The 20,672-nt window shown below is 49.4% G+C and overlaps 1 protein-coding gene across 1 annotated transcript in view; it reads left to right on the top strand.

Annotated features, from left to right (window-relative positions):
- Positions 1 to 20,672, top strand: part of LOC101942622 (shootin-1-like) — a 53,727-nt gene that overhangs the window by 11,397 nt on the left and 21,658 nt on the right. Inside the window, exons 3-5 of the mRNA XM_065597364.1 lie at positions 10,880 to 10,940; positions 18,216 to 18,310; positions 19,866 to 20,022. Coding sequence (XP_065453436.1) covers positions 10,880 to 10,940; positions 18,216 to 18,310; positions 19,866 to 20,022 — 313 coding nt within the window. The remainder of the gene's footprint in view (positions 1 to 10,879; positions 10,941 to 18,215; positions 18,311 to 19,865; positions 20,023 to 20,672) is intronic.

Below are 20,672 nucleotides of genomic sequence, written 5' to 3'. Positions count from 1 at the left end.
CCTGTTCTGCATTTACTGGAAATTGAGTACATACCCAGCAATTACTTCTATTTCCTAAAATACGAGTTTTAACCTCGTGGGAATATCTAATAAAAGCATTATCTTCATAAGCAGAAAATAAACTAAAAAGGCATAATAAAAAACATACAGTTGTCAGAATAAAAGGTCCTCTCATTTTTTCCGAGTCAATTTAAGTCTGATGTCTGAAAGAGGTAAGCTGGTCCACTGGTCGGAGGCAGTGTCCTCAGTGGTGGCAAGAGCTGCTGGTCCATCACTGTGGTCCACTACGGCTGGCTTGACGTGGGAGTGGTGGATCCAGGATTTGCGTCCTTCTAGGAACACTGCAGTCTGGGTTGTTAAAAGAACCTGGTGGGGTCCAGTAAACCTCGGCTGGAGGGTGTCGCCACGAATGAACTTTTTGGCCCAGACGAAGTCCCCTGGTTGGAACGGGTGGATCTGTTCTTCCAGCGACACGGTCTGGGAAAACTGCGAGGCTTTCCAAAGGGTACGGAGGCGAGCCTGTAGGGAGAGAAACTGGCACACGGTCATATGATCCCCTCCCAATAGTGAAACATCAGCACGTGGTAGCGCCCTGCCTTTGAAAGGGGGGTGTCCATAGAGCAGTTCAAAGGGGGATAATCCCAATACACGGGTTGGGCGAGTACGAAGGTGAAACAGGACCAAGGGAAGTACCTGAGGCCACTTTAACCCTGTTTCCTGACAGTATTTAGCCAATGTAAACTTAAGCTCCCTATTCATACGCTCAACTTTCCCGCTAGACTGGGGGTGGTAGGGTGTATGAAAGGAGTGTGAAATGCCCAGTCCTTGTTCTAAACGGCCAAGGACATGACCAGTAAAGTGAGGTCCGCGATCTGAGTCAAGCACGAGAGGGATGCCAAAACGGGGTACAATGTCTCTAAGGAGAATCTTCGCCACTGTGGCAGCAGTACAATTAGCAGTAGGAAAAGCTTCGACCCAGGAAGTCAGAGGGCAAACCAAAACAAGGAGGTGCTTTTTCCCAAAAGCCTTTGGCATATCTGCAAAGTCAAGTTGAAGATGTTGAAATGGAGCAGCAGGCGGAGGTCTTCCACCCTTAATTTTTTTAAGAGGCGGAGCAGGTCCATTACGCTGACATGTGCTGCATGCTTTCACTATTGACAGGCAGTAGGGTTGAATGCCTGGAGCATACCAAAAGCGAGCGATGGTGTCCACAAGGGCGTGCGTGCCGTAGTGACCCCCCTTATCCTGGTGCCAGCGAACTGCCACGGGGTATGTGGAGCGAGGGAGGCAGGCTCGGCCATCCGGTATAAGCTAGGTCCCTTTGACCAGAGTGGCTCCGAGGCTCTCCCACGACTGTAGTTCAGCAGTGGGTACTGGTACGGGGTGCGGTGGAGTAAAGGAGGAGGCTGCAATAGCCAACGTGGGCATGGCTAAGGGTAAGACGGCAGCCGTCTTGGCGGAGGCGTCAGTCAGGGCATTCCCACGGGTGACGGGGCTATCATCTTTAGTATGAGCCCGGCAGTGAACTACAGCCAGAACCGAGGGTTCTTGGAGGGCGTCCAAAAGCTTGTGGATGAGGGGGAGGTGCTGAATGGGTTTACCGGCAGCTGTCTGGAAACCTCGAAACTTCCAGAGGTGGATGTGACAATGCACAACTCCAAAAGCATACTTGCTATCAGTAAAAATGGTAACGGTCTTACCAGCGGCCAACTGGCAAGCTCGGGCCAGGGCATAGAGTTCGGCGGCTTGGGCTCCTCAGTTGCCTGGCAGTGAGGCGGCCTCTTGAATGTCCCTTTCAGAGGTGACTGCATAACCGGTGAAACGCTTGCCATCAACATAGAAGGAGCTTCCGTCCGAGAAGAGGATGCAATCAGGGTTGTCCAGTGGCACGTCAAACAGGTTGTCCCTTATCTGTAAGATGCTATAAACTACTTCCACACAGTCGTGCTGATCCTGGAGGACTGGCAGGTCAGGAAGCAAGGTAGCTGGATTAAGGGGCCCACACCTTTCAAAAGTTAGGTTAGTGTCTTCTAAGAGTTCGGCCTCTAGCTGTTGCTGATGATGGGCCGAAAAGACTTGGGTTGTGCCCCTACGCAGAAGGGCTGACAAGGCATGAGAGGTCCAAACCGTGGTAAAATGACCCAGGGTCAGGCTCTTTGCCTTTGTGATCAGCAGGGCAGCTGCTGCCAGAGTCCGGGTGCAGGATGGGGTTCCCTGAGCAACAGGGTCGATCTGCTGAGAGTAAAAAGCAAGCAGGAAATGGTGGGGCCCGCTCAGCTGGGTAAGGACGCCACTAGCAATTCCACCCCTCTCGTGGACAAAAAGGTGAAAGGGTTTGCTGTAATTGGGGGGGCGGAGAGACATGGAGGAGGCCACACTGTCCTTGAGTAACTGAAAGGCTTGGATTGTGTCCGGGGACCACTGCAAAGGGTCAGGAGCAAGGTTAGCAGTGAGTCGGTGGAGCGGTTTGCTTAACCTCCCGCAGGACAGTAACCAGGGGCAACAGAAGCCACTTAATCCTAAGAAACCTCGAAGTTGTTTCTTGGTGTTTGGCAGAGGGCAGTTTTGGATAGTCTTTATGCGGACTGGGTCCATTTGTCTCCCCTCTGGGGTTAACAGGAAGCCCAGATATCGGACCTTCTGTGAGACCCACTGAATCTTGTTAGGGTCTACCTTGTGGCCTCTGGTGTGTAGGTATAATAAAAGTGCCTTACCATCGATGCAGAGGGCAGCTTCTTTGCGGTTACCTAATAGGATGTCATCTACGTATAGGACTAACGTGGATCCCTGCGGACTGGTGAAGCCTTCCAAGTTGTGGCAGAGGCATTGGCTGAAAATCGTGGGGCTGTCTTTGTAGCCTTGAGGAAGTCGTTGCCAGACATAACTTTGTCCCTCCCAGGTGAAACCAAAGAGATACTGAGAGTCTGGGTGCACAGGAATGCTGAAAAAGGCTGATTTTAAGTCAATAACAGTGAACCACTCAGCATCCCAGGGGATTTGGCTGATGATAGTAGCTGGATCAGGAACTACTGCATGAAGAGGGACCACATACTGATTAACAACCCGTAGATCCTGTACAAAGTGCCAACGAATAGGGTCTCCGTCCTTTTTAGGAGGCTTTTTGACAGGCAGTATAGGGGTGTTACAGGGGGTGCGCTGAGGGCGGACTAGCTTTTGTGCAATGAATCCCTCGATAAGGGGGCGGATGCCCTCCCGGGCTTCCAGCGACAGGGGGTATTGAGGGACTGACGCGGGGGTTAAGGAGGGCTTCACTTGAATCCTTACTGGCTCTGCCGAAAGGAGCAGGCCAACATCAGTGTCAGAAATTCCCCAGAGGGTTAAAGGCAAGTCAGTGAGGTCAGGGGAGAGAGGGGGGGGTTTCCCAATTACCCTGAGTTGGGGCCGAATCTCCTAACACTGTCATCAATAATCCTACCCCTTCAGGAGTGCAGGTTAAAGTAGCCTCAAGCTTACAGAGTAAATCCCGGCCCATCAAAGGGATCGGACAAGCTGGGGAAAAAAGAAAACGGTGAGAAAAACATTTATCAGCATAAATAACATTTAGAGGCAAAGTGAGTCCCAGAGACTGTGGGTTGCCCTCCACCCCAGTTGCGGTTTTAACCTCAGAGGATAGCCAGGGAGAGGGGGCATGATTTAAAAGAGAGAAAGTAGCTCCAGTATCAATGAGGAAGGAGACAGGCAGTCCCTGGACTGAAAGAGTTAGACGAGGCTCTTTGCTGAGAGGGGAGAAAGTGAGGAAGGAGCCAGCTAAAGACATTAAGGAAATAAGACCATCACATTGTTTGCCTTCGCCCCCGGGGTACCGTCATTGAGGAGGCTGAGTTTGCTGCAGCTGCTGCTGTTGCCCGTAGTTGATCCAGGCCTGGGGAACGGGCTGAGCTGGTGGTGCAGGGGTGTATTCGTCCCTGGTGTAAGTATCTGCGGATGCAACCAGACCCTCTGGGCGTCCCCAGGGGAGGGGTATGCAACCTGCTGCATCTGCTTGATCTTTTGCCTAGTAATTACTCCTCCCGAGGTGTGCCCTTCCATTTCCCCCTTATCCCTCTGCAGAGATTCCGATCTGGAGTCCTGCAGATTCCCCTCTGCGCCCTGGAGAGAGTCCCCCTGCGGAGGAATAGGGGCAGGTGCAGTGGGGACCAACTGACGAGTCAAAACACGCCGTGGTTTACACCCTTCATCGAAATAACATGGAGGGGGTTCACTCTCGGGAGAATACCTGACTGCCATAATTTTTAAAGATTTCCACAGCTCTGCTGCTGTGTCCCAACAAAACCAGTAACATAACTGTCCCGGATGGTCTTTTTCGATCTGGCTCCTTACTCCTCTTAAGGCAGCCTGTTCGAAAGAGCCATACGAAGGCCACCTCATCTCCGGGTCGGCCAATACCGCGGTATACCCAGTCCAATTCCTTACACACAGTGTGTACAACTTCCTCCTAGACATTCCTGTCTGTACTGGGAGTTTCCCTTCGTTCCATAACTTATTTACAATCCCCAACGGACTCTCAAGAGACACGCTAGTCCCTTGACCCATGGTGTCTGACAGGAGCCCTCCAACTGGCGTTTACCCTGCTGTCCAGTACACGACCCCTCAATATTGAATTGGCTGGGAGAAATCTCCCGTGGCGCCTGCCAATTCGTATATGAGTGGTCTGACCACTGGACAGAGGCACCGCACCAGAAGGAAATCCCGGACGAGCCCCCAAATTGTTAGGTAAAAAGCAAGTCCTCACTCACCTCTCCAGCACCCGAGTTCGTGCGGAGTTGGTATGGGGCTCACAATCTGTCAGAGACCAGACACCAATTCGTTGATCAACGGGCTCACACTATCCTTAGCTTGAAAGGCTTCAGAGTAAGTGTGGCAAGTTTATTAGGGGTGAGCATCAATATTTATACACAGAAGTAAACAAAGTGATTAACAGATCATAATGGTCATGCATAATCAAACAAGATTCTACAGGATAAAACAGGTTAAAATGTAAATTCAAAAAGAGATAAGGGGAGATGGCTACTTAAGGGGAGGGGGGGTGTCATGAGTAGTTCGCAGGTCAGAGCTTTGATTAAAAGTTCAGACAGAGACATCAAGTCTGGGTTAAGTTTAAGCTCATCAAAAGTTCAGACCCAACACCATTACAATAATTGGGTACATTGACAAACAAAATGAGGCCCAAGTTTGATGCTGCAATAGCCATCAAACAATAAAAGTCACTGAGGTCAGGACCTTCTTAAGCACACACAACAAATAAGATTTTGTAGGAGTACCACAGTTGTTATGCAAGGTTAAGCTGATTTGGACTTAAACTAACATTCAGTTGCTAAAATGTTGTAGAATTCCCTATTTTTAACAGTTGTTCTTAGAGGTTTCTGGGGACCTGAAAGATGGGGCCATACAATTATGGGCCAAGGTCTTACAGGTCATGGGGGCCCAAGAACTACCCTTCAGGGTTTGGGGAAACAGAACCAGAGTGCATAGAGGAAAGTGTGGAATTAATAATAATAATACAAGCAAATGTAACTAACAATACAAATATATCAAGAACAAAAATCAACAACAAAATGATTATTAGAGAACCTGACAAAACAAAATAACCCTGATGCACTGGGGACCAAAGTCTTTTGGACACAAGTGGTGATTGATAAGTTGGATGGAGATGGGGGAAGTAGAGAGAGGAAAAGACATTTGCCCTGTCTAGTGTAGTATCCCCTCTCTCTGGACCCAATGCTAGCACAGGACACCACTAGAGACAGACACAGAACATGCAACACAGAACACTGAACACAGACTTTGTCATGACACTATAACCATGGTATTTTATAACTCTTCAGCTGGTACCAGCTCTCCTGATGTTCTGGTTCAGAGCCTGAAAGATAGAAGCTTGGAAACAAATTAGCACAGTGCTTTTACCATGGCAGAACCTGCTTGGTCTCTGCCACAGTGTGTTTGGTACTTGGGGCTGCACAAATGCTAATTAAATGGTGCATTTTTTGTGAGTGTAAATCCTTTCTCTCAGTAAAAGGGCATTAACACTTCATTTAGAAAAAAAAAATTGTTTTAAAATCTCCAGCCATTTTGCCATGGCCTGGAGATCTGAGGCAGAAGCAGGCACTGTTGTTAACTGTGTCAATGGCATTTTGGCCCTGGGAGGAGGAATTTACCCAAATATCCCAAATATTCCCCTTCCCAATCTCCAGAGGGGTCCCAAAGGTCTGCCCCCTTCTGGGGTCTTAAATGTTTCTTCTCCTGATGTTACTGCTGCTGTAAGATTTGAGAGTGCTGTATTAACTCTCTGTACCCAACCTGTTTTTCAGTTTCTCTATCTGTTGCTTGCCTGGGCCCGATCCTGCTTTTTCCAATAAACAGTTTCTTTCCATGGGCACAAGCCTTGTTCCACTACAAATTTAGCAAGGAGGGTGGGCTTTCCAACTAGCCCCCACCCTTCCTGGTCCCATTTCTTAAACATTTTCTTCAACATTGTGAAATTACCACAATATTACTTACAAAAAAAACCAAACAAACATAAACCACACTACGCTGCCCAAACTCCTATATCCTTCAGAGTTTGGTTTAACAGAATAAGATCTGCATCTTATGTTTTTAACCCACTCTGGGCCAGAGGGAGAGACGCTAAGCTTCCCTCTGTATTACTCGGTCTGCTACCACCGAGGGTTCATACACCAATTATACAAATCCTTCCCCGGATTAGATCCTTCCCCGGATCAGAGTGAGAAACACTAAGTTCTCCTCTTTAGCTCAGTCTTGCTACGGCTGAGGGTGTATGTACCTCTATAACACAATTTAAACCTAAACTCCTATATCCTTCAGAGTTTGGTTAATCCTTCCCCGGATCAGAGTGAGAAACACTAAGTTTTCCTCTTTAGCTCAGTCATGAACACAATTTAAACCTAAACTCCTATATCCTTCAGAGTTTGGTTAATTAACTGAAAGTTTACACTCTTTTTCCTATAGTGCCAGGCTTGCTAAAGCTGGCGGTGTGCACACCAGTTTTATAATAACTGTGAATTCTATGCTTGCTCCCCCTTTCGCATTCTCCACCAAAATGTTGTACTTAAAGTACTGCACAGGATCTTTTCAGGGGGAATAAGGCAGAACGCCACATTTATTAGTAATACATGTATTCATTAACACTGTATTATATGCATATAATATATTACACTTACACTCACACACACACACAAACACACCCATTCCGTCTTGTTGTTACCAATTAGTTGCCCCCCTTAACTTCACTGGCCAGGTGAGTTAGATGGGGGAATGGGTGGAGCCGGGCTTCTGCCGATCCGGATCGATGCTCCCATGTTGACAAGACGAGACCCGGGGTCCTCTGCAAGACACCTCACTTTTATAGGTTTCAGAGTAACATCCGAAGAAGTGGGCTGTAGTCCACGAAAGCTTATGCTCTAATAAATTTGTTAGTCTCTAAGGTGCCACAAGTACTCCTGTTCTTCTCACTTTTATAGCAGCTTTCCTTTTATGCAAATCTAGACCAGATTCAAACTCTGTGTCTGTGTCCATTGGTCCTTTGTGCTGCTTTCTTTTGAGTGTTGTCCCAATGCTGCAAAGAGGGTGTTTCCAAAAGAAGGTGCTTGCTTTTAACCCCCGAGGCCGTGGGTATGTCTGCTTGTCTTTAATGAGCCCACTTGACACGTTTTATTGTCCTTGGGTCTGGCTCCCAGCCCCTCTCCAACAGTTGAGGCTGTCTGGAGGTACTGCCTTCCATGCCTTGCTCATCCACACCTCATTCATTCAACAGGGCAATTGATTAAAAGTGGGGGGGGAGGGGGGGAGGAGAGAGCTCTTGTTTTACTGCTAGCAAAAAGAAATGTTCTTCTATCTTATTTTATCCTTAGGGGCTATAATATTATACCAAGGGCAATGCAAAATTTCTAAATGAGGCTTTGATACAAAGTTCCATGAAAACAGAGGTCACACGTAGGTAGACCCACCACAAGTTTATATGAAGAGGCACAATGTAAAGTCATATGAAAATTATCAGAGATTTATCTACACAACTCCCTGGGCTACTTCCCCATGGCCTCCTCCCAACACCTTCTTTGTCTTCACCACCGGGCCTTCCTCCTGATGTCTGATAACGCTTCTACTTCTCAGTCCTCCAGCAATACGCCTACTCACTCTCAGCTTCTTGCACACCTCTTGCTTCCAGTTCCTCACACACACACTTCCTCTCCTCTGGCTCCCCCTGGCTTGACTGGAGTGAGCCCTTTTATAGCATCAGAGGGGCCTTAATTGGAGTCAGGTGCTTAACTGCCTCACCTGACTCTTAGCAGGTTAATTGGAGTCAGGTGGTCTATTAGCCCGGAGCAGCCCCTGCTCTAGTCACTCCGGGAACAGAAAACTACGTATCCAGTGGCCAGTATATCTCCCTTCTGCTACTCTGCTGTTCCCAGCTGGCCTGGGTCTATCACACTGCCAAGATGGGATGGATCGAAGGAGTGAGGCTGGTGGGTTACTTTTGCTACTACGTTCAGAGAAGACTATTCCCATTCTCTCTCTCATAAGTCTACTGTTGAAACCACATGGGTCATTAAACAAGGCCATCTAGGCATCTGCTACAACAGGAGTAGATCTTTGTCCAGCAATAGAAGCTACATTTGGATCAATCAGAGATCTATTCATTGAAAAAGTACTGGAAGAAGCAAAGACTTCAGTCCAGAAGTTGACTAATGAAGGCATTTATATTGAATCCTTAAGTGAAGAGGACAAGAAGTGTTTGTTAAGACAACTGAAAAAGTACACAGACTTGATTCTTAAAAATCTACAACAGCGACTTCTAGATTCTACTCAACCTCTACGTAGTGTGACAAAGTTCCTCCTCTATCTTGGTGGGTCCTGTGCTTATTGGCGGGTTTTCTTGCCTTAGAGATTCACCATGTGGGCTGGGGAACAGCCCAGAGACCTTCCCCTCTGGAAGAACCCACAGTCCAGGTCAATTGGGAGGTTTGGGGGGAACCCAGGCCCGCCCTCTACTCCAGGTTCCAGCCCAGGGCCCTGTGGACTGCAGTTGTCTATAGTGCCTCCTGTAACAGCTGCATGACAGCTACAACTCCCTGGGCTACTTCCCCATGGCCTCCTCCAAACACCTTCCTTATTCTCACCACAGGACCTTCCTCCTGGTGTCTGATAACGCTTGTGCTCCTCAGTCCTCCAGCAGCACACCCTCTCACTCTCAGCTCCTTGCGCCTCTTGCTCCCAGCTCCTCACACTCACACCACAAACTGAAGTGAGCTCCTTTTAAAACCCAGGTGCCCTGATTAGCCTGCCTTAATTGATTCTAGCAGCTTCTTCTTAATTGGCTCCAGGTGTCCTAATTAGCCTGCCTGCCTTAACTGGTTCTAGCAGGTTCCTGATTACTCTAGTGCAGCCCCTGCTCTGGTCACTCAGGGAACAGAAAACTACTCATCCAGTGACCAGTATATTTGCCCTCTACCAGACTCCTGTACCCCACTGGTCTGGGTCTGTCACAGTAGCTTTTACAGATCCCGTCCTATATAACACCGACAGTTGAGTGGAGTGAGGCACTACCAGCAATGGGGCTGCCATGTGCTCAGGACAGAATAGAGAATTTGAACACAAAGTGGAATATCATACGACGAATGAATGAAGATTTGACTTCAGCTTCTTTTTTATCATCACTAGTGGCTCGACCCGATCTTTGTGTTTGGTTTCCTGGGATGAAAGAAGTAGGAATTCATCTCTTCCTACTCCCAGTCATGATAGCTACAGTTGAGCGTTCTTTTTCATCACTGAATAGAATTTTGTGTTCTGAAAGAAGTCGCCTTCTGCCTGATCATGTGAATGAACTAATGAGCATATCAATTGAAGGAATGGAAGTACTGGACACATGAGAAGCCACCAAAGATGGACATGTTGCATTCAAGAAGTTCATTAACAGAGTTGTGCAAAATTATAAGAAGAAACCAAGAAGGATGTAGATGTTGTGCTTCATAGAAGGCTTCAGTAGCCACCTTTTAATTTGTGTGATGATTTTAAAACATAAGTTAAATCTAATAAAATGGTCATGAAACATTTTTCAGTTTTTATTATGGTGCCATACAGCCCACCTTCACCCTCACGGTCTCACCCGTCATTGGTCCTGACCCCCCCCCCCTTGTAAATTCGCACCCCACCCCCCATTTCAATTCCTGGAGAAAGCACTGTCCCCAAGTCCTCACGTTGGGCAGAGTTCACAAAGTGCTGGGCAAAGTGTCGTCAGCCCCTGCCTTTGCGTTGCATGGCGGAATGCAGGGGCCGTCCCTTGCTGGGTGTTCGTACAGAGCCTGGCACAAAGGGCATAATCTCTCTGGGCATAATCCTTCTGGAATGGAGAGACTTATTATTTCAGCAGAGTCCACATCTCCCCCAGAGGCCCCCCTTCCACACACAAAGCCCTCCACCAGTACAAACGGATCAGGACCAAAATAACTAACCCAGCCTGGCCCAGAGACGGTAGCGCCAAGGGGACCGATTATGGGGCAATAGTCCCTCTCTCATGGCCCTGTGCCATGGGGGGCATTGGACGAAACACAAAACCAACGTCCTGGTCAGTGAAAATGACCAGTCTCCAGAGCAGCAGGTAACCCACTAGTCTTGACCAAATCCTAACTCGGGTGACTACGTTTCCTTCCTCAAATCCCCTGCAGTTTTAATTGGATACAGGATCCTTTGCTTCCAGTCCCTAACCGTGGCCTGGCGTTAAACAAAGGTGCCATGCACCACCCCAGAGGTGGCTGCTTTTGAGTGGTGGGTGAAGTGCTTTGGGATCCTTCGGGACAAAAGGTGCTGTGTAAATGAAGGGTTGTCTCCTTGCTTCTGCCTGCAGCATGAGGCCCTCCTCCAGGAGAGGGATGAAGCTAAAGAGAAGCTGTCTGAGTTTGAGCAAGGTGAGTCCTGTTCCTTGGCCTCCCTCTTCTTCTTCTTCTTCTTCTTCTTCTCCTTTCCCCCCAGAATTCCCAGGAGAGAGCCATGGACATTTATGAGGTGTGTAGTCTCCAGGCTCATTAAAGATGGCGGGATATGGAGGCTGGGAAGTAGATAGGGGGGTCTGGTCTCCCAAAACTAACCTGGGAGCCAGGAGACCTGGGTTCTCTGCCTAGCTCTGCCACCGACCAGCTGGGTGCCTTTAGACAAGTCACATCCCCTCCCTGTGCGTTAGCTTTCCCCAGCAACGTGTCTGTACCGCACCCAGCACAACAGGGCTCTGAACTCAGTCGGGGCCTCTGGTGCTACTGTACCATGGGCAGAGACTGGTTAAGCCAGGACACGGGAGATTGTAACCCCCATGTTGTCCAGACTTGTTCCTCTCAGCCTGGAATGAACAAAATTCGGGTCTGGTGAATCCATTTTTTCTGCCTACCAGACAAGCTGTGGATTAAAGCCAAGGGGTGCACTGACTGCCCAGTGCATCCGACCTGAGGATGACCATGAAATCTGGCCTCCTGCCTGCAGTTCCTTGTGACCACCGGGGGACACCTGGGAAAACAGGCTGTTTGCCTGGCTGGCTGAGCTGTTCCATTCCTCCTGCAGTTCAGTAGCATGACTCAGGTTTATTACAGCAGTGCCATCGGGCAACCAGGAGGCGGGCCCCTTTGTGCCAGGTGCTGTACAAACACCCTGATGTCAAGGGCCCTGCCCCATAGAGCTGGCAGTCCCAGGGTACGGCTACACCAGTGCTGGAGCTGTAATTTCCAGCTCGGGCAGACATATGGGCACCAGCTTTGTTCAAGCTCGGATGCTAAAAATAGCAGCGGAACGAGCAGAGGGACACATGAGCCGCCCAAGTACAGACCTAGGGTTTCAGACGGGATCATTCTTGGGAGGCTAACCCATCCCGCCACTCACGCCGCCCCATCTGCGCGGCTCTTTTTAGCACTCTGACTCAATCGGAGCTAGCCTGGGTATGTCTGCCCAAGCTGAAGAGGACACCCCTGGCTTCAGTGTGTAGACATACGTTACTGGACCAGGCAGCCAGCCTCCTCCCATCCTGCCCTTTGGGAGCGCTGCACGGCCCACTCTGTGCTCTGTGCGGCTACAGAATCGGGGGCCCTCCTGCATCACAGGGAGGGGAGGGGCCCATCTGCTGAGCTGCGAACACGTGCCCTGCGGCTGCACAGACAAGCGACCCCGTGGTGCTAGGAGCAGGAGTACGTTCTAGTTGGGTTCTCTGCCCATATACGTGGGACCTGTGCTGCTCCATCACCCCCCTTCTCTACCCCGGGATGGTGCATTGCACAATACTGAGTGTCCCCAGTGGCTTTCCAACTTAAGGTGACCAGATGTCCCGATTTTGTAGGGACAGTCCCAATTTTTGGGTCTTTTTCTTATATAGGCTCCTGTTACCCCCCACCCCCTGTCACGATTTTTCACACTTGCTGTCTGGTCACCCTCTTCTGACCTCACCCACCTTTGCTCTGATCTCCCGCACCCTCTTCTTGAATAACCAGGAGCTGCAGATGGGTCCTGGCCTGGGCAACTGGGGGAGAGCTCAGCCCAGCGCCCGTCCCCTCTTCGCAGCAGCGTATGGATATCAACCATTATTTTAAAGGAGAAAGCATCCCTGGTCATACTGGTACCTCCCACGGGGTGGGCAAACTGCACTCCCCAGCCAGTAGGGATCCCCATCGTCCTGCTCGCTCCCAGGGATCAATAAAACATGTGGGCTCCGGACATGCCGTGAGCTGATTTCTAGTGCGTGAGTGAGAGATGCTGCCCCCAGTGACTGGGACCACGGGAAGCAGGGCCGGTTCCAGGCACCAGCTTAACAAGCAGGTGCTTGGGGCGGCCAAGGGAGAGGGGCGGCACCTGCAGCAATTCGGGGGCGGCAGGTCCCTCACTCCCTCTAGGAGCGAAGGACCTGCCGCTGAACTGCCGCCGCCGATCGCGATCGCGACTTTTTTTTTTTTCCGCTTGCGGCGGCAGAAATGCTGGAGCCGGCCCTGACGGGAAGGGCGATAAACCCGCTATCGGCAGCAGCTAACCAAGCTGCTTTGTAGCTCACGTCGGTGACCCCGGGGTCCTGGTCACCTCCCGGCGTGTTGAGCGACATACGGAGCTAAAGGGCTGAGGTAGATACAGGGATTGAATCTGTTGCTGGTGGGGAGTGCGGGGCGCTGACAAGCTGGTGAGGACAGCAAGATTGTTCTCGGGGTGGCCCTAGGGTCTGGAAGCCCCCGTCACACACATGTGGCTGAGAGATGACCGCTGCCCCAAAGGGTTTACAGTCCAACCCGCCCAGGTCAGGGACGGTTTCGTCACCTCTTTGTACAGGTGAGCCGAACCGGATCAAGCCGCCAGCGTCAGGCCAAGCTCTGGACGGGCCCCAGCGGCTGGGCACGGTTTGCTAAGACACAGCCGCACTGGCAGTAGGCTGCAGGATACCAGGCCAGGAAGGATGGCCTCTGGGCTGGTTCTAGGGGCGGGCGAGTCGGGCATTTGTCCTGGGTCCCAACTTCCGGGGGGGTTGGGGGGGGGCAAGGCATAGCACTCACCTTCTTTTTTTGACTTGGCTCGGATTGGCTGGCTAGTTTTGCTCCACTGATTGGCTGGCCTTTTTTGCTTAGCTACTGGGGTGCTGAAGCCATTTTCCACCTAGCTAGCAAAACAGCTAGGGATGCTCCAGGATGGCTAGTGGGTAGGGTGCTGGACTAGGACTCTACAGACTTGGGGTGATGGGTCCAGTGGTGGCCCGGGACATTTCTGACAGATGAGGCACACCTCGCAAATTAGTCATTTCCACTCCCACCCAATTTATAATTGGATAGCTAGTATTATAAGACGATTTTTAAATACATGGAAAAGAATCATAAGAACATAAGAATGGGCGGATTGGGTCGGCCCAGTAATCCATCTAGCCCAGTCTCCTGTCTTCGGACAGTGGCCAGTGCCAGGTGCCCCAGAGGGAATGCACAGAACAGGGAATCACTGAGTGATCCAGCCCTAAATGAATCTCTTTACAGAGAAAGAAGAAGAGCAATTCCAAGTAAACAAAAATAGTTTACAAGTCCCAAGATTTTCATATGAAATTAAATATCGGCTTTGGTTAAAGTCCTAAACATAAATTGACGTTGTTCAGCCTCTGCTTCAATTGAGTATGCATCCAAATAACAGACTGCCGTGGCTATGTCACTATAATATACCCCCTCAATTAAAAAAAAAAGCAACATTAGCACTAAAAAAAATGCGTGTATAATTGATCAGCAAATCAGAACCTGAAAATCACATCTTGTTTAGTGGAATATTCACTATAAAGGCACAAATATGATATAAAAATTCATTAATTCAAAACAAACAAGCCTGTTTGTCCTGGCATGGCCAGAAATGGAGTTATCCATCCAATAAGAGAGACGGGAGCTTATCTGATGGATAGTGGCGATCAGTCTGCCTTTCTCGATTCGAGACAAAGCATGCAATAATGTCATTGGACCCGGCGCAACGTTGGATGTAGCTGTGATGCTCCGAGTACATTTCCCAGACCTGAAGAAGAGCTCTTTGTAGCTCAACAGCTTGTCTCTCTCACCACCAGAAGTTGGTGCAATAAAAGATATTCCCTCCCCCGCCGTGTCTGATCAGAGAGAATGTCAGTGATGCTGAAGATGTTACTGTAGGAGTGTGCCAAGAACAGAAACTAAAAGTTGTTTAATTTTGCAAGGCATCCTATAACATGTCGCTGAGATTCTCCATCCCACCCACGGGCACTGAACATCTCCTGAAGCACTTTACCCGGTTTCTCTCTTTCCAAGACAATGGCACGTAGACTCTGCCATTGAACTGCGACCCGGGAAGGCCCTTCTGCCCACAGTTTGGTCCAGCAGTTCACTGTGGTTGCTGGAGCATGTGAAAAATATGGAGAAGCCTTGCAAGGTTGCAAAAAAGCCACAGGTTCCCCTTACTGGAGAACTAGATTTAATCTATGTGCAAAACAGCGCACAAACAATGCCTGAGGAACCTTTTCTTCTTAATTAGGGCTTTCAGACCTCCAGCTCACCAGCCAGCACTCCAGTGCCATCATACGACTGAGACACAAGTAGTCGTATTCTATCACTGACTTCGCAACCTGCGTCAAAGCACCTGCATTTCCATCTGAGCTGGCATCTTTCAAACCCATGAGCTTCTCTTGTGTTTGCCTCTTCTTGTCCAGGTAGCACAACACAAGTGAAAGCTGGCTTAAGGGAGAAAGCGTGGTTGTTTTGTCTACCTCGCAAGTGAAAAAGCTGCACTTTTCAATCTCCCGGTCAATATAATAACAATATGGGAGGAGGGATAGCTCAGTGGTTTGAGCATTGGCCTGCTAAACCCAGGGATGTGAGCTCAATCCTTGAGGGGGCCACTTAGGGAGTTGGGGCAAAAAATCAGTACTTGGTCCTGCTAGTGAAGGCAGGGGGCTGGACTCGATGACCTTTCAAGGTCCCTTCCAGTTCTAGGAGATAGGATATCTCCATTAATTTTATTTTTAATATAGAACGTTATTTCTTCAGCTGTGCGTTCGATCAATTAATCCTGAATTGTCTTTCTTAGGTTGGAAAAAATGGATACATTGTTCTGCCAATAAGCCGTCGACCCCTTTTTTTTTGACAAAAAGCAATACTCAAAATGTTCCTTGAACTTCCCCTGGCTGACAGATTCCTCCGTCTCACATTGGCCACATAATCCAAGTTCTTGACAAGAGAAAACAACTCAAATATCAGCCGGTTGCTTCAAAATCTCTCTGTTTTTCCTGACTTTCTGGTTATGCTCTAAGACAGCAGGACGCCTTTGCTCACATCCATAGAAGTGCTTTCCTGCTCTAAGCATTTCAAGAGAAACGTCACTTGTCGTGTGCTCTTGTGATGAGCCGTGTAGAGACGCACTTTGTGACAGATTTTTCAAGTCACAGTGGCCTTCATTAGCCCAAATAGCTACTTTAGCTGAAAGAAGCAAATAGAAGAAGCAACAATATAATATGTTACTCCCAGTAGTGCCTGTTAACCATATCTGGATGCAGCACTAGATGTCTGAAATTGCCGCGTTCTTTTCCCATCTTTCTTCAAAACCTCCAGTGCTGGTGTTATTTTGCCTTCCTTATTGATTGAACGTCTCTCTTCTTGAGATCTTCATGGAAATCCTCTTTTTCTCAGGTCTCACACAACATCAAAGCTATTACTGAAACTTTTAACATCTCACCAATTCCAAATATATGTCACCAAGTCCTGAACCGAACTTAACGGTTACAATCTTGCCATGGCCTCACCAAGCAGTGGTTACCGCAGCAAGTTCCTTATAAAGTGATGCCCGGGGAGGGGGATAAACTGGTAACAATTCTGGTAATAAGGTAGCTTCTTGAGGCACAGTGATGGGGTGTCTACCCCACACAGGTGTAGAAGGGGTTAACCCCAGGAGTGAGCCATGGAGATGAGTCTTCGGAGCACTTTGGGCGCTGGAGGGAGCAACCATTCAGGGCCCAGCGGTCTCACATGAAAGAAGCTGCTAGGTCAGAACCAGTCAGTCATGGCTTGGAGCTCAAGGGGGGAGGACTGGATTCCTAGCAGATGGAGGGAATCTAGCACCATGGGACAGAGCAGTTGCTGGCAGGGACTGGGGGGAACCAGAAGGAGCTCCTGACTGGTTGCCAGAACTGATATGCTGAGGCCTTGAGGTGAGGGTGAAGAAGGTGCTGGGACTGTGGCGAAGTGGCCCAGGGAAATGTACTGAGCCGTTGGAGGGGACGTAGCATGTGGTTGCCATCTGAAGGGTCCCTGGGTTGGGACCCGAAGTAGGCGGGGACCGGGTCCCCCCATTCGGCCCCGGAGAAGTGGCCTGATGAACGGACTGCGAGTCATGACGAGGAAGCTGCGGTTCCTGGAGTGACAGTGTGCAGACCGCGAATGGGAGTCGGCCTCCCCAATCCCTGGAGCAACCAGGAGGAGGCACAAGTCCGGCGGTGAGTGGTGCGCCCCATGACAACGTGCTGGAGAATGAAGTCATACAGTCGCCCCTGTATGAGGGGAGGTAAGTGGCTGGACGCATGGACCGCGAGATACTGACGCCCGGAAGGGGGAAACACAGACACTGACATGAAGAGGATGCGGCAGTTCCTAGAGCGACTGCCGACGGAGGCGGAGTCAGTGTGACGGGGTGCACACTGCGGACGGGAGGGTGTCGTCCGTCAGCTAATCCCCAGGCATGACCAGGAGAAGGTGCCAGTCCAGCAGTGAGCGGTGCGCCCTTGCCAGGCTTTATTAGCTATGGCAAGATTTGAGCCCCACACAGCACTACATTCTTCAAACTTTCGGGTGCTGCTGGAGAAAGTGAGCTGGGACCGATTTAAATCGAAACAAAAGGCCACAAGAAGCACTTTTGTTAACTCATTTAACGTGTACATGCTTACCTGTCCTTCAGTTATCAATTAAATAAAAAGGAACATGCAAACTTCTTTTGTAACTTTTTGGGAATTCTTGGCTCACTTGTCTAAGCTGATACTGCTGGGTTCAGTTGCTGGCTTTGTCACAGGCCTTGGGCTACTTTGCTCTGGGCCTTAACTCCCTCTGGCCTTACTGGGGTCTATGAAGTCATGTCTGGTGTGGAGAAAGTAGATAAGGACGTGTGATTTACTCCTTCTCATAACACAAGAACTAGGGGTCACCCAATGAAATTAATAGGCAGCAGGTTTAATACAAACAAAAGGAAGTATTTTTTCACATGACACACAGTCAACCCTTGGAACTCCTTGCCAGAGGACGTTGTGAAGGCCAAAACTATAACAGGGTTCAAAAAAGAACTAGATAAATTCATGGAGGATAGGTCCATCAATGGCTATTAGCCAGGATGGGCAGGGATGGTGTCCCTAGCCTCTGTTTGCCAGAGGCTGGGAATGGGCGACAGGGGCTGGATCACGTGATCATTCCCTGTTCTGTTCATTCCCTCTGGGGCACCTGGCACTGGCCACTGTCTGAAGACAGGATACTGGGCTAGATGGACCCTTGGTCTGACCCAGTCTGGCCAGTTCTTATGTTTTTATGTACTGGGAAAGTGCCATGAATGAGTGTGGGGCTGTAGTGATGGGGGCCAGAGCCAGAGCCCGGGAGGCAGGCTGTGTGAGGGAGCGCTCTGTTAAGAACCCTGTGTTGGGGGTGGAGTGGGGTGCTTGAATCCTGCCTCTGCCAGCTTCCCCTTCTCATTCGCAGCGTCGCAGAGGCTGCTGGCGGAGCTCTCGGCGCTGGAGGTGGAGTATGAAATTGAAGTATCATGTCGCAAACAAGCCGAAGTCTACGCAGCCCAGGTAAGGCCCAGGGAGCTGCGAGGGCAGCGTTAGCCAGCTGCTAGTCCTTGCTCCCCAGCATGGGGGCAAAGCAGGTAGGGGAGGGGAAGCAGCACTCAGCAGCAGTCACACCGCTCCTCAAAGTGACCCCTGCCCGCCTCCCGGGGCTGTCAGACCCGGTGCTAGGGCTGCTTGAAAACTGTCCAGCTAAACTGGGGTTTCCACAACATGAAATGGTTTGAAAAGCGTGGAAAACAGAATTTTTTCGCTGAAAAACCAAGCACCCCCAACATGTATTTGGAAATGTTGCCGTGGCACCTCATGGGAGTTGTAGCTCAGGTGCCCATTCTTCACGCAGCGCACAGTCAACTTGTGGAACTCCTTGCCTGAGGAGGTTGTGAAGGCTAGGACTATAACAGCGTTTAAAAGAGAACTGGATAAATTCATGGAGGTTAAGTCCATTAATGGCTATTAGCCAGGACGGGTAAGGAATGGTGTCCCTAGCCTCTGTTTGTCAGAGGATGGAGATGGATGGCAGGAGAGAGATCACTTGATCATTGCCTGTTAGGTTCACTCCCTCTGGGGCACCTGGCATTGGCCCCTGTCGGTAGACAGGATACTGGGCTCGATGGACCTTTGGTCTGACCCGGTACGGCCGTTCTTATGTTCTATAGGCTGGGCTCCTCAGATGGACTACATCTCCCATGATGCATCATGTCCCAGGACTCCCTGAGAGGGGAGATTATGTTGCATTATGGGAGATGTAGTCTGACCAGGGAGCCTGGCCTATAGAGGCAAATATGAGCATGAGGCGCCTGAACTACAGCTCCCATGAGGCAGTGTGGCAGATTGCCAAATCTACATATTTTTGTTTGGCTGAGATCTTTCTGGAATTCAAATTTCTGCTGAAAAGTTACAATTTTCCAAATTAAAATCCTCACCAAGAAAATGAAGTTTTCTTAAATTTCATCAGTTTTCCTTGGGAAAATTTTACAACGAGCTGTACTTTACGATGCCATTATCATCACTATCTGCAGTGTAAGCAGGGAAAATCCAAACAGCGTGTGACACCTGGGGAGGGGATAAAGGGAAACAGATGAGAGAAAAATTGTTGGCATTGAAATGCAGCCAGTTCAAAAGTGAGAGGGGGGAATATGTTGTCACCAAATGCACAGTTGGCCTGTGGAACTCATTGCCACAGGAAATTATTGAGGCCAAGAGCTTAGCAGGATTCAGAAAGGGACTGGTCAGCTATGTGGATAAAGAGAACATCCAGAGTTGTCATAATAAACACTAAAAATATAACCAGGGGTTTCAGAAGGGGGTTTCATGGTATGAGGAGACACTAACTATAATGTGCTAAAAGGAAACTTCCCTTTCCTGTGAAGCAGCTGGCACTGACCGCTGTCAGAGACAGGTTCCTGGGTTAGATGGTCCTTGGTTCTGATCCAGTCTGGCCTATGCTCCCATTTCTTCTGGGTGTAAGAGCCGCTCCGGGTTCTATGTCCAGCACCTCCCTGCACTCTGCGTCAGTACAAAGGGCTCTTGTCTGTTCTTCTTGCACCCCGCTGGGTAGGTGAACAGGGAGAACAAAGAGCTGAAGCGGATCAGCGTGGCACTGCTGCCCATGTTGAACCAGCTTCCCGAGGACATGCTGAGTCTGGCCACTGAAGAAGACTCCCCCTCCGACCCAAGCCAAGATCCAGCGTATCCGTACCTGCAGCAGATCAAAGGTGAGTCGCGCGCATCCGCCCTGGGGTCCCAGACTGAGACTTGGGAACAACCAGAGAAGAGGCTCTCCCCTAGGAATCCATTCCAGGTGCTTACACTGAGCCAGTGCTGGGATGGGGTTTGGGCATTTAGCTAGAGCTGTGGGGCAGAGCAGAAACCTCATGGCTTACCTGACTTTAGACGTAACAGTGCCAGACAGCTAGAGATCCATGCCTAGGGAGTGGTGTGAGGGGTATTCCAGGACTTAATTCATCTGAATCCAGTTTTTAAACTTGGACTCTAATATAAGGTCTTTCGCTTTGCCGTTGAGACACCCAGATGTCAATTCGGAGCCCTGTTATTGTTATAATTTATTGCTTGTATTACTGTAGTGCCTAGGACAGTGGCTCTCAACCTTTCCAGATGACTGTACCCCTTTCCGGAGACTGATTTGTCTTGCGTACCCCAAGTTTCACCTCACTTAAAAACTACTTGCTTACAAAGTCAGACATAAAAATACCGATGTGTCACAGCCACACTAGTACTGAACAATTGCTGACTTTCTCATTGTTACCATCTAGTTATAAAATAAATCAATTGGAATATAAATCTTGTACTTACATGTCAGTGTATCGTATAGAGAGCAGTATAAACAAGTCATTGTCTGTCTGAA

Source organism: Chrysemys picta, chromosome 5, assembly GCF_011386835.1.
Source record: "Chrysemys picta bellii isolate R12L10 chromosome 5, ASM1138683v2, whole genome shotgun sequence".
In the NCBI taxonomy this organism is placed as follows: Eukaryota; Metazoa; Chordata; order Testudines; family Emydidae; genus Chrysemys; species Chrysemys picta.
This window is presented reverse-complemented; position numbering and strand designations above follow the sequence as displayed.